Source organism: Mobula birostris, chromosome 11 (assembly GCF_030028105.1).
Source record: "Mobula birostris isolate sMobBir1 chromosome 11, sMobBir1.hap1, whole genome shotgun sequence".
In the NCBI taxonomy this organism is placed as follows: Eukaryota; Metazoa; Chordata; class Chondrichthyes; order Myliobatiformes; family Myliobatidae; genus Mobula; species Mobula birostris.
The window spans coordinates 100,220,305-100,238,380 of NC_092380.1; the positions used below are offsets into that span (position 1 = coordinate 100,220,305).

The 18,076-nt window shown below is 43.8% G+C and overlaps 1 protein-coding gene across 3 annotated transcripts in view; it reads right to left on the reverse strand.

Annotated features, from left to right (window-relative positions):
- dhcr7 (7-dehydrocholesterol reductase) overlaps nucleotides 1-18,076 on the reverse strand; it is a 53,977-nt gene that overhangs the window by 28,069 nt on the left and 7,832 nt on the right. For 2 of the 3 annotated variants that reach the window (XM_072272762.1, XM_072272763.1), the window contains exon 2: nucleotides 7,647-7,758. The exons of the other annotated variant lie outside the window; for it this stretch is intronic. In XM_072272762.1, coding sequence (XP_072128863.1) covers nucleotides 7,647-7,753 — 107 coding nt within the window. In that variant the 5' untranslated portion in view covers nucleotides 7,754-7,758. The remainder of the gene's footprint in view (nucleotides 1-7,646; nucleotides 7,759-18,076) is intronic. 3 annotated transcript variants of the gene reach the window in all.

The window sequence follows — 18,076 nt, forward strand, 5'->3', positions numbered from 1 at the left end:
GACATAGCCTCAGAATATAGGAACATCATTTTAGAATGGTGATGAGGAGGAAATTCTTGAGGCAAAGAGTGGTGAACCTGTGGAATTTGTTGCCACAGATGGCAGAGGAGGCCAAGTCATTGGGCATATTTAAGACAAGAGTTTGATAGATTCTTGATTAGTCAAGGCATGAATGGATACGGGGAGAAGGCAGGAGGTTGGGGCTGAGAAGGAAAATAGATTGGCCATGATGAAATGGTGAGCAGACTTGATGGGCCAAAACGCCTAACCCTGCTCCTATATCTTCCGGTCCAGTGACTGGAAATGATTATTTTTCATTTTCTCAAAAATTTTTATGTGATAACCAAAATTTTAGAGTCATAGAGTCATGAAAACTATAGCATAGCACCAGGTTTTTCTGGCCCAATGAGCTTGTGCTGCCTAATGTACTAATTATACAGTACTGCAACAATTATACCAGTGCCTAAGAAGAATAATGTGAGCTGCCTTAATGACTGTCGCTTGGTAGCACTCACATCTACAGTGATGAAGCGCTTTGAGTGGTTGGTCATTTGAGCCCCAATCCTATCGCTGGCACAGTAATCGTGTTACACTAACCGCAACACTACCATACCACCCTCTGAGTAGAAGGAGCTGCAGTGAAATGTGTGAGTGTCTTCATGTTCCTGGGTGTCAACATCTCAGAGGATCTGTCCTGGGCCCAGCAACAAGAGGGGACCCAGTGCCTCGACTTTCTTAAAGTTTAAGGAGATCTGGCATGTGACTCTGACAAACTTTTGCAGCTGTACAGTGGAAAGCAATCTGGCTGGTTGCCTCATGGGCCGGAACGGGCATTTCAACACATAGGGACACAGAAGGCTGCAGGGATTGGTGGACACAGCCAGTTCCATCCTGGGTTCAGCTCTCCACACGATCAAGGGCATCTACAAAAGGCCACCTCTCGTCACCTGCACGAGCTTCCCCAGCATTGTGGACATCTTCAAAAGGAGATGTCTCAAAAAGATGCCATCCATCATTAAGGATCCCCCAGCACCCAGGCTAAACCCCCTTCTCATTGCTGCCACCAGGCAGGAGGTATAGGAGCCTGAAGACCCAACAACTTCCTCTTCCCTACTGCCACCATGTTCTTAAACTGATCTGAAAACCCTATTCTACCTCCAACTACACTTCTCTCAACTCGCAAACTTGCACTAAATGTCATTTGGTAATATTTGTTTATTGTGTAAGTGATATAGAATTTAAGCACAGTAGTGCAGAGCTTAGCACAAAGCCTTACAGCACCAGCAATCACCAACCAGGCTCAAATTCCCATCCCTGCCTGGAAGAGTTTGTATGTTCTCACTGTACCTGTGTGAGCTTCCTCCGGATGCTCCACATTCTAAGAACACTCAGTTACGGTTAGTTGTGAGAATGTTATGTTGGTGCCGGAAGTGGGGCAACACTTGTGGGCTCACATCACGCTGGAGGAACTCAGCAGGTCGGGCAGCATCCGTGGAAACAATGTGTCGACGTTTCGGGCCAGAATCCTTCGTCAGGACTGAAGAGGGAAGGGGCAGTGGCCCTATAAGGAAGGTGGGGGAGGGTGGGAAGGAGAAGGCTGGTAGGTCCAGTTGAAAAACCAGTAATTTGAAAGACAAAGGGGTGGGGGAGGGGAAGCAGGGAGGTGATAGGCAGGAAAACAATATTCTGCCTCCTTCTACTACCCATTGTTCTCCTGCCTATCACCTCCCTGCTTCCCCTCCCCCACCCCTTTGTCTTTCAAATTACTGGTTTTTCAACTGGACCTACCAGCCTTCTCCTTCCCACCCTCCCCCACCTTTATAGGGCCACTGCCCCTTCCCTCTTCAGTCCTGACGAAGCGTTCCGGCCCGAAACGTCCAGTCATCGTTTCCACGGATGCTGCCCGACCTGCTGAGTTCCTCCAGTGTGTTGTGAGTGTTGCTTTGATCCCAGCATCTGCAGATTATTTCGTGTTTACGTAACACTTGTAGGCTGCCCCCTGCACAATCCTTGCACTGAGTTGAAACAAAATGATTCATTTTACTCTATGTTTCGATGTACATGTGACAAACAAAGCTAATCTTTGAATCTTTAACTTCAGTTTATATACTGTATGGTGTCATGTTTGTAATGTGCATTGCTTCTGTAAAAAAAAAACAAACTTCTGTGGCAATTATACCCTGGGTATGTACTGTATGCCCATGATAATAAACTACAACTAGAGTGGAAGCAAGTCACCCTCAGGTTCAAGGGACTGCTGAGCAAGAGAGTTGGATTTCACCTGAATGGCAACCAGCTGTAGGAAACTGGGTGATTGGAGGATGCCAGTGGAGAGATACTGTGGAGTGCCATTCAAACCAGGGAAGTGTCACGTTCAGAAATTATAACAAAACATTAATGGTAATCAATCACAAATGACACATTTCACTGTATGTGTCAATTATACATGTGGTATATAAATCTGAATCTGACTGGCGTGGGTAACCTCACTTATGTCAAATATTGCCTACCAGCTCTTTGTCAGTGCCTTCCACTCACCCTCCAATTTATTGCAGGTAGGGTGCAGAGCAAGAATGATTAGAAGATGGCTCAAAATTAGAGCTATTACCATCCTGGGGGCCTCATCTGAATTATATAGTTCACAGCATTTCAGATTGCTGTGGGATTATGATGCCGTGCTGATGAAGTGTGATCCCGGGTGTGACAAGTTGTTTTAACAGTATTTTGTTTGGCATTCCTTCCTGCTCCTACTTGTACATTAGCCGTCATCCTCGTTGATTCTCTTGGTTATCCCTCTTGAGCACGACATTACAACATTATGCACCTCAGACGAATGACATAAAGACATCACGTGCAATTTGCCTTTATTCAGAGGAACCATGTTGCCGTTGTACAGATCCTGTGCAGGGAAGTTTGTGCCTATACCTTGTGTAACTGCAATGATAAGATCTATCTTCGTGACATCCTCTTCTTTTGTAGATTTAGTCATAATCAATACAAGTTTTCAGTTTTTGTGCATTTTCAAGCCCCAATCCCAACAGCTTGAGCACAAACATTTAGGCCAATCCTCCTGTATAATCCTCCAAGAAGACCACAACCTCGTAGGGTTTAGGGGAGGGGTGACCAACCTTTTACATTCCATGCATCAATTTTTTCACACACGAATTCAGATGCGCCATACAACTCTTGTACCTCCACAATTCTTGTAAAAATGTTAATATAGAACTTGTGCGTGAAAAAAAATCGTATCTGAACTCGTGCATGGTTTAGAGGCTTGCGTGCCTCAGTGACCCGGAGAGCTACATTGGCTTGAGTCAGGACCTTGTGTTATGACTCTTGGTAGGGTCACCCATGCCAAACAGGTCAAAGGGTAGAGGCCAGACTAAGAGTGGTCCACTGATCCACAGATTCTCTGGGTTCGGGGGTTCAGCTCAGGGCTAACAACCCTGCATGGTCAAAAATAAATTCTGTAACAGCAATGAAGAATTTTATATCTGTGTGGCCAAGGACAGAGAGATGGAGGATCTTCATTTCTGCCCAGCAGTGTAACGGGCAGTAACTAACATGCACAATTTTGAGGAAGTGCTGCAACACAAAGGCGTTTGGGTAAGGCGTTAAGTTGAGGTCCCAAACGCATGCGCTTCTGCAGCAAGAAATCCTGAGGAACACACACAAAATGCTGGAGCAACTCAGTAAGTCAGGATCTAGATGGGGGTGGGGGAGAATAAACATTCTGTTTATCCCCCTCTATAAATGCTGCCTAACTTGTTGAGTTCCTCCAGCAAACCGAGGTCCCACTATGTTCCCTCAAGCAGACATGAACGTTTCTAGCATACGAGGGGTGATTGATAAGTTCGTGACCTAAGGTAGAAGGAGTCAATTTTAGCACATTTATTCTTCAACATAGTCCCCTCCTACATTTACACACTTAGTCCAGCGGTGTGAAGCATACGGATCTTGGACCTCCAGAAAGTGCCCACAGCAGGGGTGATTATTAAATTCGCGGCCTAAGATAGAAGGAGAGGAGTTCAACTCTGAGTGATTATGCAGAAAGTTTGAGGTTAATAATTCATCAGGAGTGATTGATAAGTTTGTGGCCTAAGGTAGGAGATGAATTACTAACTTCAAACTTCCTGCATAATCAAAGAGTTGAACTGCATGTGCATGTAACGAGAGCTATATAACTCATCTCCTTCTACCTTAGGCCACGAACTTATCATCACCCCTCGTAGGACTGAGGGGATGAAGGAGTTACTATAGAGTCGTAGAACACTACAGCACAGAAACAGGCTCTTTGGCCCTTCTAATCTGTGCCGATGCATTAACCTGCCTAGTCCCACCAACCTACACCAGACCATTGTCCTCAATACCTGTCCCATCCATGTACCTATCCAAATTTCTCTTATATGACCCCTTATCCACCAATTCCACAGGCAGCTCGTTCCACACTCTGACTAATCTCTGAGTAACAAAGCTCCCCTTCGTGTTCCCCTTAAGCATTTCACCTTTCACCCTTAACTCATGACCTCTGGTTTCTAGTCAAACCCAACCTTAGTGGAAAAAGCCTGTTTGCATTTATCCTATCTCTTCCCTTCAATTTTGTACACCTCCATCAAATCTACCCTCAGCTTTCTAAGGTCCAGGGAATTAAGTCCTAACTTGTTCAGCCTTTCCCTATAACTCAAGTCCCGGCAACCTCCCTTGCAAATTTTCTCTGCAGTCTTTCAATCTTATTTACATCTTTCCTGTAGGTAGGTGACCAAAACTGGACACAATGCTCAAAATTCGGCCTAACCAACGTCTTATACAATTTCAATCTTTCCTCAGGTCCTCCAGTTCCAACAACATCCTTTTTTTTCCCTATAGGGTTTTCAAAAACACTACCATTGGAATATGGACGAGCTGAAATAGATTGATCATTTCTGTTTGCTGACTATATCAAACTCAATTTCACACTCCATTCCTCATTACACTTAGTGAGGTTAACTTTCAAACAACAGTTTGCTTGTCTGGACAGCAATGATACCAAAAAAAAAACACAACACTGGACAAGGCCTGAGGCTATATTTGAAGTGCTTAGTTCCTACGAAAAACACCTGAGTATTAGCAAACAGTTGGGTTGGACAGAGTTTGGGGAAGTTTACAAGAATGATCCCAAAGATGAAAGGGTTAACATCTGAGGAGTGTTTGATAGCTCTGGGCCTGTACTTCCTGGAATTTAAAACCTGCTGAGTCAACAAATATTGAAAGGAACACACACGAAATGCTGGAACTCATTAGGTCAGGCAGCATCTATGGAAAAAAAACAAAGACTCAACACTTCAGACTGAAACCTTTCTTCAGGACAGAGAAGGAAGGGGGAAAATGACAGAATAAAAAGGTGGGGGAAGGGAAAGAGGATAGCTAGAAGATGATAGATGAAGCCAGGTGGGTAGGAAAGGTAAAAGGCTGGAGAGGAAGGAATCTAATAGGAGAGGAGAGTGGACTATAGGAGAAAGGGTACCCAGGGAGAGGTGATAGGCAGGTGAGAAGAAAGAGATAAGGGACAGAGTGGGGAATAGAACAAGAGGGTATGAGGAGGGATTTTTTTTAAAACCAGAAGGAGAAATTATTATTCATGCCATCAAGTTGGAGGCTACCCAAACAGAATACAAGAGGCTGCTCCTCCACCCTGATGCAGGTCTCATTGTGGCACAAGAGGAGGCCATGAACCGACATGTCAGAATGGGAATCGGAATTAAATCGTTTGGCCACCGGGAAGTTCTGCTTTTGGCCGAAGGGGCAGAGGTGCTCGACTAAGAGGTCCCCCAATTTACAAAGGATCTCACCAGTGTAGAAGAGGCCACATCAGGAGCAGGCACAACAGGTGACCCCAGGAGATTCACAGGTGAAGTGCTGCCTCACCCAGTTCTGTTTGGGGCCCTGAGTGGAGGTGAGGGAGGAGGTGAACGGGCAGATGTAGCACGTTGGCCGCTTGCATGGAAGTGCTGGGAGGGAGGTTAGTGGGGAAGGACAAATGGACAAGGGAATCAAAGGAGGAGCGATTCCTGTGTGAAGTGGGAAGGGGGGGGGCGGGTGGGAGGTAAAGATGTGTTTGGCGGTAGGATCCACTTGGAGATGTGGAGAATGATGTGTTGGGTGTGGAGGCTTATGGGCTGGTAAGGAGGCTCACAGCGCCTAAAGAGAGAGGAGGGTTGGGTTTTTCAGGGAGATCAGGTGGGAGGAAGATGGAGGCTTTGAAAACCCAAATGGAGCCTGAGAGACCTGGGTTGGAGAGTGGTGTTGGGGCAGTAAAGAACCTGGGGCCCAATGACAGCATGTTAAGTTTCAGCCCGGACATGCTGCCGGATGAAGTCCAGGCTAGAGCTGGAGTTAGAGGCCACACAATTTGTAGTGTGAATGTCTCCAGTGTCATAGGAACTGGAGTCGCTGGTGGTGAAATCCAAGGTCTGGATCCACTCTGTATCACCGGTCCGGAGACTGGAGACAATTGTGTCACTGGTTGGAGGTAACTGTTAAAAGGCCTGGATGGAGAAGACATGGAGAGAATGAATTTGATAGTTAGAGAGTCTATAACCAGGGGGCACTGTCTCAGAATAGAAGGCCATCCCTTTAGAACAGAGATGAGTTGGAATTTCTTTAGCCAGAGTGTGATGAATCTGTGGAATTCATTGCCACAGACAGATATGGAGGCCAAGTTGCTGGGTACATTTAAACCGGAGGCTGATAGGTTCTTGAATAGTCAGGGTGTCAAAGATTACATGGAGAAGGCAGGAGAGGGAATACAAATCAGCTGTGATCGAATGGGTAAAGCAGACTTGATGAACCAAAATGGACTAATTCAGCTCCTATGTCTTTTGCTCCTATGTATAAAGCTACTAGTGCTTTGACTTAAGGAGGCTTCAATTCAGATAACCCTTCATTAAATTAAAAATACCTCAGTCTTTGTGGTCACACCTCACTTGAAGCATGCAGCTGCTGCCTCAGCATGCTTGTGGCAAAGAGAGAGACTTCTCATCGTTCTTTGTTTTTTTTTACCCTTCCTTATTGGTCTTTTCCTTCCTATCTGTGACTTTACCCAGTATCCCCGATTATCAGTTCTGATGAGTCCACCACTCTGTCTACAGAATCTTTGAAATTTGTATCTCAAAAGGTGGCCCCTTTCCAGTTTTGACCTGTATCCGTAATGGTGAGTACCCATCAAATGTTGCAACAGTTTCTGCCTCAGCCATTTCTCGTGCTCCTATTCTCCACTAGGTGGAAAGATTTGTCTTCAGCTCCTCTCTAATCCAATTTAACCCTCCTTCCTGAATTACTGATCTTTCTGATAACGGAAACAGGTCTCCTTTCACTTTCACCGGGCCTTTTATAACTTCATACAGCTCAATTAACTCTAACTCTCCATTTAGCCACCTCCTGATTGGCCTCTTGGGCCTCCTGCGACGTACAAGAAAGGTCCAATGGAAATAAAAACCCTTAAAACACCAAACCACTACTTTAAGTACAAAATACTTTCAAATTCAATTAAGGCAAAATTCACAGTGAAGTCCATTTAACATTACCATTTACACCAGCCTAGAATGACATTAATGAAGTCTCCCGCTGCCAATTTCCCACATGTTTAAATATTATATACATTTTCTTACCAGGCCCTGCCCCATTGCCCCAGATGTTTCTTCTCATCGGGATCGCCTCCATTTCCAGAATCCTTCCTTTGCCTTTTCAGGGCACCTGAAGACTCTGTAGATATCATGGTGCCTGTTAAAGGAGGAAAGAGAGCTGAAGGTTGGCTTGTGTGGAAACAGTTATTATTCACAACTTCAGAAGCTTGTTGCATAAACAAGTCACTGTGATTGCTAATTTGATCCGTGAGAGGACCTCAGTGGAAGACCAACCTGAAGATCAAGTGTACAATATAATGCTCAGTTGAACTTAATCTGTAAATGATGACATGGTACCATAGTGGTTAGCGCAAGACAATTACAGCGCCAGCTGTAAGATCAGGGTTCAATTCCTGCCACTGTCTGTAAGGAGCTTGTACGCTCTCCCCGTGACCGTGTGGGTTTCCTCTGGGTGCTCTGGTTTCCTCCCACCTGGAGTTAGTGAGTTGTGGGCATGCAATGTTGGTTCTGGAAGCGTGATGATACCTGCTGGCTGCCTAGCACAATCCTCGCTGGTGCAAACCACACATTTCACCGTATGCTTGGACCCATATGTGGCAAATAAATCTAATCTTTAAATCCTAAAATCTAGATGTTATAAATATGACAAATATCTGAGTTACTGTCCGATGTGCAGTGAAAAACCTGCCTTGCATACTGTTCATACAGATCAATTCATTACACAGTACACTGAGGTTTGCAAATCTTGCCTGATCCACTTGAGTGTACTCCCGAAGGGGAGCCACAAATAATCTGAGAAATACCAGATCCATAGCACCCTGCAGTATGGAGCCTTTCCTTCACAGCTCCACACCGTTGCAGAAAGTAGCAACAACTGAGGAGAAGATCAGATGGCTCTGGAAGTTCAGCTCGAGAACTGACTGGGCTGGGATCGAAGAGAAGATTGTAGAACGGGGCGCTTTGGGGGAACAATTGTCAGGTGGGGTATGGTAGAAAAGGCAGCTGGACTGCAGTCATTAGCTTGATGACTAGCTGGCAGTATCGATAGAGGGAGGTAGGGTGGTGTGGACAACCTATTATGGGAGATACAAGCAACAAACATCAAAGTTGCTGGTGAACGCAGCAGGCCAGGCAGCATCTCTAGGAAGAGGTACAGTCAACGTTTCGGGCCAAGACCCTTCGTCAGGACTAACTGAAGAAAGAGCTAGTAAGAGATTTGAAAGTGGGAGGGGGAGGGGGAGATCCAAAAATGATAGGAGAAGACAGGAGTGGGAGGGATGGAGCCAAGAGCTGGACAGGTGATTGGCAAAAGGGATATGAGAGGATCATGGGACAGGAGGCCCAGGGTGAAGGAAAAGGGGGAGGGGGGGGACCCAGAGGATGGGCAAAGGGTATAGTCAGAGGGACAGAGGGAGAAAAAGGAGACAGAGTGGTGTGGACAACCTATTATGGGAGATATTGAGCAGTATGGTTGAGTAGAGTGGAAGTAAAACTGCTAGAGGAACCCAGTGGGTTAGACCGTATCTGTGGAGACCAACGGATGGTTTCAGGGCCCAGTGTAGAGTCTCAACCCAATTCGTCAACCGTTCTTCTGCCTTCACAGTTGCTGCCTGACCTACTTACTGTAGTTCCTCCAATATTTTGTTTTTTTTTGTTCCATACTATTGCATCTGTAGACACTTGTATCTTCATGGTTGGGCAGAGGATTAGTTACTGGCCAAGCAACCAAAAATGTGGACTTTTTTCTTGAAAGAAGCTTAAATCCCACCATGGCAAGTAAAGTATTTAAATTAATTCATGTCAGTAAGTTACTTCAGAATTTAAAACAAGGTTATTCTTGGTAATGATTGGATTGCCATAATAAAAAAAAAGTCTGGTACACCAACATCCTTCAGGCTATAATGCCACTGCAGACCCAACATACCCGACTCATAACAGCCCCCTAGTTTAGGGGCAATTAAGGATGGATAAATAATTATATTTGTCCACATCCCTGAAGTAAATAGAAAACAACAACAAACAGAATCAAAAATCAGGTTTATTATCACTAACATGTCATAAAATTTGTTCTTTTGTGGCAGTACATAAAATACTTTAATTTACAATAAGAAATATATTGAAAAAAATAAGCAGTTCAAAAGTGAGCAAAATTATGAGATAGTGTTCATGGACCATTCAGAAATTTGATTGTAGAGGAGAAGCTGTTCTTAAAACTCTGAGTGTGGGCCTTCAAGGTTCTGTATTCCTTCCTCGATGGTAGTAATGAGAGGAGGCATATCCTGTGAGGTGTGGCACTGCCTTTTGAAGATGTCCTCAATGGTGGGGAGGCTAGAGCCCATGATGGACCTGCCTGAGTTTACAACTCTCTGCAGCTTTTCCCAGTCCTGTACATTAGATGGTAATGCAACCAGTTGGAACGTTCTCAAAGGGTTCAAAGTATATTATCAAAGTATGTATAAATTATACAACCTTGAGATTCATCTGCTTACTGGCAGCCACAAAGCAAGAAACCAGAATGAACCCAATTTTAAAAAAAAGACTGACACCCGATAGGGAAAGAGAAAAAAAAACACAAACCATGCAAATAATAGAAGCAAACAACAGCAATCCGAACCGAATTGTGTCCATAGATCCGAATCCCAAAGCAGCCAGAGTGGGCCCGAAGCCTCAGCCTATCATATCGTGGGCAAATCGCCACAAAGCTCGCAGACGCGAAGTGCATAGATCATGGTACACAAATAGAAATTTGCTAGAGTCGCTAGTGATACATCAAATCCTTTCAAACTCCCAGTCAGGGTGGACACTTTTATACCAAAGCCAGTCCTTACCCTATTTCAGTGGCTTTTGGGCTCAACAAGTGATGTCATAGCAAAGTATTGTACAACAAGAGCACACTATTGAAGAATCTGAAAAAACTACAAAACAATAGAAATGCTAAGTGTGGGGCGGGCTGGTGACACAACGACATCAGCGCCGAACCCGGGAGCGGAGGTTCCCGGGTTCGAAACTAGTCAGGTCCACCCCCGAGTACGCTTTCCATCCATGCCGGGTTGAGTGTCGAGAACGCAGCTCGACCTCATAAAATAAAGGGAAAATACTGTGAAAATGTCTGTGTGAGGAGTGGTGCACTATACAGTCTCTCTCTCTCGCTCCGTGCCTTGTAAAAGTCATGAAAAAGCCATCATCATGGACGCACGCACGCAGGCACGCGCCAGAAAAAAAAATGGTAAGTGTGCTCAGCAAGTGAAGCATGGTACATGAAGAAAGAAATGAGAGTTAATAGTCAACACAGATAGCCTTGTTGTGACTGTGACTGAAGTCACTGGAGAGACGCTCAAGTTGGTGATTTATAGGGAGAAGTCTTGATTCAGCACAACAAGCAGACGATATTCTGAAGACATTGTTGGTGGAGGCTCACAAACCCAGAAATACATCACATTTTTATACCCTTAATATCAAAGGTGACTCAATGCAGTTTCAATAAACAATAATGCTGTTTAATACTTTGCTTGACAATGCTTCCTTTGAGTTACATATTTACACTGGGAGAAACCTCAAAGTTCAAGTACCTTTGCTAATTGCAAGCTTCCCTGAAGTCACTTGCAACAATGCAAATTACCCAAATCCATAGTTGCCTGGATTGCAACTGGCAATTAACACAACCCCATTGTCTGATGCATATGCAAGCTTTTGCAAACCATATCTCTTAATGTGTGGGCCAGTTTAATTTCAATTTACTGCTTGCAGTTTATAATAAGAACTGAAAACTGGCTTTTGCTTGAAATAATATCTGACAACCTGCCTCAGAGCACTGAAATATTACGTTTATCCAGTTATGTTATATGGCTCAGAATGTTGGACAATGTCTAGTAACATGAGGAAACAAATTGAAGCAGCAGAGATGTGGTTTTTGAGGAGGATGCAAAGAATATTATGGACAAAACAAATATGTAATGAGGATGTCATGAACAGAGCAAGCACAAGAGAAATAGTGTATCAGATCATGAAAAGGCAACGTGACTTCATTGGACATGTGATTAGGAAAGAGGAGTTAGAATGCACAGTAATTATGGGAAAGATTGAAGGGTAGAAAGCAAGAGGAAGGCAAAGACAAATGATGATGGAGACAGCAGCCAGAGAACTGGAAATGAACACCAATGAATTGATCCACTTGACCCGAAACAGGAGTGTGTGGGCCATGGCAGTCAAAGCTCAAACTGGGCATGGCACCTGATGATGCTGATAAATATCTGATATGATCACAAAATTCCAGGATACTTCCTAACGAACTTTTCATTACTCTGTTTCAAAGAACAAACAAAAGCTAAAGACATGAATAGGTTGGTGAACCGGAAAGAATGAGTGACACAAGTGGTGTGATATGAGCTGAGAGAAGGTGGGACTTTGCCACTTTAGTTTGGGAAGCCCAGTAGCATTGTCGTTAGCACAATCACTTTACAGCACCAGCAATCACAGATCGGAGTTTGATTCCAGCTGCTGTCTGTAAGGAGTTTGTTCTTTCTCCACGTGACTGTAGGTTTAAGACCATAACACACAGGAGCTGAATTAGGCCATTCAGCTCATCAAGTCTGCTCTGCTATTCCATCACGATTGATTTAGTGTCCCTCCCAACCCCATCGTCTTGCCTTCTCTCCTCCCAAAAGACGTATGGGTTAGGGTTGGTAAGTTCTGGGCATGCTGTGTTGGCAATGTAATTGTGGTGGCACTTGTAGGCTGTCCCCAGGACAATAGTCGGATTGTGTCGGTTATTGAGATGAAATGATGCATTTCACTGTATGTTTCGATGTACGTGTGACAAATAAAGCTAATCTTCATCCCATCTTTAATCTTTGCTTGGCTCTTTGCATTCTGTCTTCATTCATCAGGAATTGCTTAAAATAACCATGGTAAAAGGATGGTAAGCGAGAACAAATTAATTATTGAACAGAAGGATAAAGAACAGATTTGCATTTATATCAGCTTTATAACATGCTCAAAACCAACACACAAAATGCTGGAGGAACTCAGCAGGTCAAGCAGCATGATTATACTAACAATGAACTGATAAACTTTTCTCAAGATTGCCGTTCAGGATCAAGAGTAATTTCCTCCCATTCTGGCCCTGTGGTAAACAACCAACATCAGCCCTGCAGATTTTACTAGATGGACAGGAAGTGCTTGTGCAGTCAGGCAGATGGTCTGTCAGCTGTTACAGCCTCGCTACCGTTTATCAGAGTTTCCATGCACTTGAGGTAAGCAATGCTTCCTGCACACTTTGAACAGTGAGGGGGTGATGGGACAGGGACTTCCAGGGATTGTGGAGGAGGGGGAATTTTGCATTTTAAAACCCTGAAAGGCCTTACGGGGTATTAGGAGCACCCTTGAATCTGAACAAGGTCAGAATGTATAAAGTGTAAAATATAACATGTTACATCACTGACTACACTTTAAAAGTACTTCACTGGACTTTGGAAAGGTCTGAAGCTGGGAAAGATGGCTTGTTTTTCACTTACACACGTGTGTGTTTACTGGGCAGCGTGGCTCATTAAGGCCAATTTCGTGCTGTATCTCAATAAAATTATTAAAATAGTCAGTCCATTGGTGCCGTTGCTATCATGGTTATCTATTGGCTCAAAATCAGCTTGTAATCTTGACACATGGCACCTGTTTGTACTTGTAGCTCAGATTATAATGTTGTCACTATTTTCTTCCAACAATTCAACCAACATGAGCATTTATCTAATACATATCTATCTTCATGAACAAAAGTTTTGTTCTGCAGTTTAGAAGAGTATCCAACTTCAACAACACCAAGAGATAAAATTAGCAGTAGGGCTAGATCAACTTATCAAAGCTGTTTTCAATGCCATACCTTTACACGTATTATCAGAGTAAAACTGATAACTCGTTGCCAAGTGTTTTGTCAAATCTTGTGACTAAAAGATGAATCATGCAACACAGATCTGGCTATCAAAAAAACTGTACATTTTAGAACCCTGAACGACAAACAAAATGTTTAGTAAGTCAGGCTGCATCTATGGAGCATGAAACAGAATCAACATTTCAAGTCAGAGAGCCTTGATGAGAATTGGGATGGAGATTATAAAAAGGTAAATGTTAAGTTTAAGAAAGTGTTGGCGGGGCCATATTTTGAAGAGTCCGACCTGTAACATTTACTGATTTTCTCTCCCCCGTATATGCTGCCCAACATGCTAAATATTTCCAGCATTTTTGATTTTTCTACCCAGATGTTAGATCAGTATCAATCCAGATAGTTGACAATTCTAGCCAGGAATATCATCTAGGTTGTATCTTTCCAAGTGTACTTAATGAATGGAACAAATGCACAAAATAAGCAAGATGTGAGTCACTGCCACAGCACGTGGCATACATCTCCTCCAACAAAACAACTACAAACATTACAGGAAATATCAACACCTCTAAGCAGCCACTCTCTTGGACACAGAACAAAACTCAATATTCATGTTACAACTATATAAAACTTTGGTTTGGCCAGTCTTGAAATACTGTGTGCAATTCTGCACCCAGCTTCCCCCACCGCCACTTATTGGAAAGATGTGGAGGTTTTGGAGAAGGTGCCAAAGAGGTTTTCCAGGATGCTGCCGGATTAAAGACCTGAAAGAAGTTTCAAAGATTTTGAGAGACAGGATAGAGAGTCAGAGGTTTTTTTTTCCTCCTAGAGTAGGAACCTCAAATACTAGAGGGTGAGATGGGGGGGAAAAGTTTCAAGGGTATATGCAGGACTATTTTTATTTGGTATTATTTACACATAGGGAGTGGTAGGTTTCTAGAATAAATTGCCAGGATGGTGGTGAAAGCACATCTGATATTGGCTGTAAGATAAAGACATGACTTTACAGGGATATAGGACATATACAGGTTAAAGAGGTTTAGTTTAATTCTGCATTGTGCTCAGCACAGACACTGTGGGCTGAGGGCCTGTGACAGTGCTGTATTGTTCTATGTAACAAGATTATAACTTTTGGCAATACATGCCACAAAGTACACGGTTAACATCCAGTCGGGTAACTCAATAGATTTAGCTGGTACCAAGTGACTTTAATTGCAATTTAGTTGGTACCAAGAGACTTTAAGGTGGGAGGAGAGAGAGCAGCGCGCTGTGCGTGCGCAGCCCTCCGGTGAAAAATGATATTGTATCTGTTAAATAGGGGCCGTGGACAATTCTGATTTGATGGAGACAGATGTGAAAGCACAGAGGAACATCTGGAGAAATTTCTGAAACGCCAGTTCGCTGCTGTTGTTACTGCGCGGTCGGGAATCTTCCGGAGAAAAGGCCTCAAAATCCCCGGTTTTGCCTGCTGTTGGCGACCGAGATTGAGGTCGAATTGGTCGGACAGAGATGGCGCTCAGTACCCGGTGTCGGAGAGCTGATCAGAGGCTCAAAGTTTTCGGATGACTCAGACTCGGACTGTGGTCGGCATGGCAGGGAGAGTTTTTCTTCCTTCTCCTGTCTGCATGAGATGTGGGACATTTGAGAGACTTTGAGCTTTTAACTGTGCTCATAGACTTCTTCATCAAGTTATGGTATTGTTATAATTATGTGGTTTTGTTAGTTTTTTTAGTCTTGGTCTGTCCTGTGTTTTGTGATATCACAGCGGAGGAAATATTGTATCATTTCTTAATGCAAGCATTACTAAAGGACAATAAAAGAGGACTGTGTGTCTTCATAATCTAATAAGAATGATTTATTACCAGTCTAACATTTATACCTTAGAGTGGATGGTTCCTCAATGTTATTATAGAAGGTGGTGATAGTGGGGATACAAGTTCCCACTAACAATTAAATGCTCACAATGGTGTGCACCTCAAATAGCCTCTGACAACCAAGTCCAGCTCCTGGCCTTCAGGTGTGGCTTAGCTACTAAGCCCAGCAGAATCTTTTCTATTAACAGTAGAAGGGGGCAGTGGTGGGTTACTGGCACCTTAAAACCAATCACTTCGGGCAGATGGGGTTCATCAGCTGTGGTTGGCAACTCATCTAGGAGAAGGAAAACTCTGATTTCAAACCTCTGCTGTCTTGCAGCTATACCCACCCACGGGGAAGGTCTTGGGAGTAAACTCCGAGGAATAAAAAATCCGAAGCTGGAGCCCCTAAGGCAGTCCTTTGTGGAGTTCAATGCCGAACGGTATCAGTCTCTGCTGTTGCTTTGGGTTTATCAGCTGCGTGGAGAGGGAGCTTGCTATGTGGGCAACAGCTGGCTCTCCATATTGTACTACCCCGGCTTTCAGACCTAGATAGCACGGATGCACTATCCATGGTCAACCTGGACTGACGGAGGCCTCACACTCACCTTAGAACAACAGGTTAACCTCTCGTGACTATTCCGCCAGCCTTCAGAAATTCTGAAATCTACTACTATAGTCAGATAGATGGCAGGTGTAATTTAAAGCAGAGAAATAAGAAGTGGTATTTTTTGAAAGGAAGGGAAAAGCAAAGCAATATAAACATGAGAACGTAATTCTAAATGGGATGATGACAGATCACAGGGTACATCTGCAAGGATCATTTGAAATAATGGGGCAAGTTGTGAAAAAAAAAGATTAAAACTGAAAATCACATAGGATCAAAAGATGACTGCAGAGACCAAGTCATTGGGGACATCTGAAGTGGAGGTTGATGTGTACGTGATTAGTAGGGTGTCAGAGGTTTATAAGGAGAGGGCAAGAAGACAGGAGAATGAGGTTGAGAGAGAGAGATAGATGGAGCAGACTTGATGGGCCAATGGCCTTTCTGCTTCTGTATCTTATGGACTTTTAAATAAGACACATGACGTAGGAGCAGAATTAGTCATCAAGTCTGCTCCGCCATTCCATCATGGCTGATCCCAGATCCCACTCAACCCCATACACCTGCCTTCTCGCCATATTCTTTGATGCCTTGACCGATCAGGAAGCAATCAACTTCCGCCTTAAATATATACACTGACTTGGCCTCCACTGCAGTCTGTGGCAGAGTATTCTACAGGTTCACTCTTCTCTGGCCAAAAAAAATTCTTCCTTAACTCTGTTCTTAAACGTCGCCCCTCAACTTTGAGGGTGTGCCCTCTTGTTCTGGATACCCTACCACAGGAAACATCCTCTCCACATCCACCTTATCTAATCCTTTCAATATTCAGTAAATTTCAATGAGATCCCCACGCATTCTAAATTCCAGTGAGATAGATAGATAGATATACTTTATTAATCCCGAGGGAAATTTGGTTTCGTTATAGCCGCACCAACCAAGAATAGAGCATAAATATAGCAATACAAAAACCACAAACAATCAAACAACAATATTCAAACTGTGCCAGATGGAAAATAAGTCCAGGACCAGTCTATTGGCTCAGGGTGTCTGACCCTCCACGGGAGGAGCTGCACGTTCGATGGCCACAGGCAGGAACGACCTCCTGTGCCGCCAAGTGTTGTATCACGGTGGAATGTGGCCAAAGTCCAACAGTAAAAAGTTCAATATCCAGTCTGCAAACGCGTTCCTCAATCGTAATATGCCCTGGATTGCACCATCCGTTGTTAGCCAGAACAGTAAGCACCCAATTCCTTTATGCATACCGCTCTCAGTGCACTTCCGGTCAGCCAGAACAGTATTACCCACCAAACTCCTCTTTTCCAAAAGTCTCTGTTGTCTCGACCCAGTCCCCTTTCCTCGGCTTTGTGATCCCCCTCTTTGTGTTTTCCTTGGGATTTCAGCAGGCGTGTCCACCACTCTGTTCGCTAAGCCGGCCGGTGTTTGCTGGTCCGTGGAATACACAATGCGACCTTGCTTCTGTCCCGTGTGTCGGGATGTAACCATTTCCAGCGCTAAAGAAAACCCAAATAAAACTCTCTCTACTAGTACAGGCCCAAAGCTGCCAAATGCTCATATGTTAACCCCTTCATTCTGGGAATCATCCTCGTGAACCTCCTCCAATCTCTCTCCAATGACAACACATCCTTTCTGAGATATGGTGCCCAAAACTGTTGACAATACTCCAAGTGTGGCCTGACTAGTGTCTTATTAACCCTCACCATTATCTCCTTGTTTTTATGTTCTATTCACCCTTGAAATAAATTTCAATACAGATTTCCCCCACCATCCGAAGTTAGAGCGTTCCTATGGAACGGCTCGTAAGCTGGAATGTCGTAAAGCGAAGAAGCAATTATCATTTATTTATATGGGAAAATTTCGTGAGCGTTCACAGACCCAAAAATAACCTAACAAATCATGCCAAATAACACATAAAACCTGAAATAACAGTAACATATAGTAAAAGCAGGAATATGATAAATACACAGCCTACATAAAGTAGAAATACTTTTCCACAATCATTGCCGGCACTGTTCTCTGTAGTGAAAATCTCATGCAAGCGCTCTCGGCAGAAAATCTCACGCAAGCGCTGTTGGCAAAAACACTCTCTCCAGCAACCTTTAAGCTA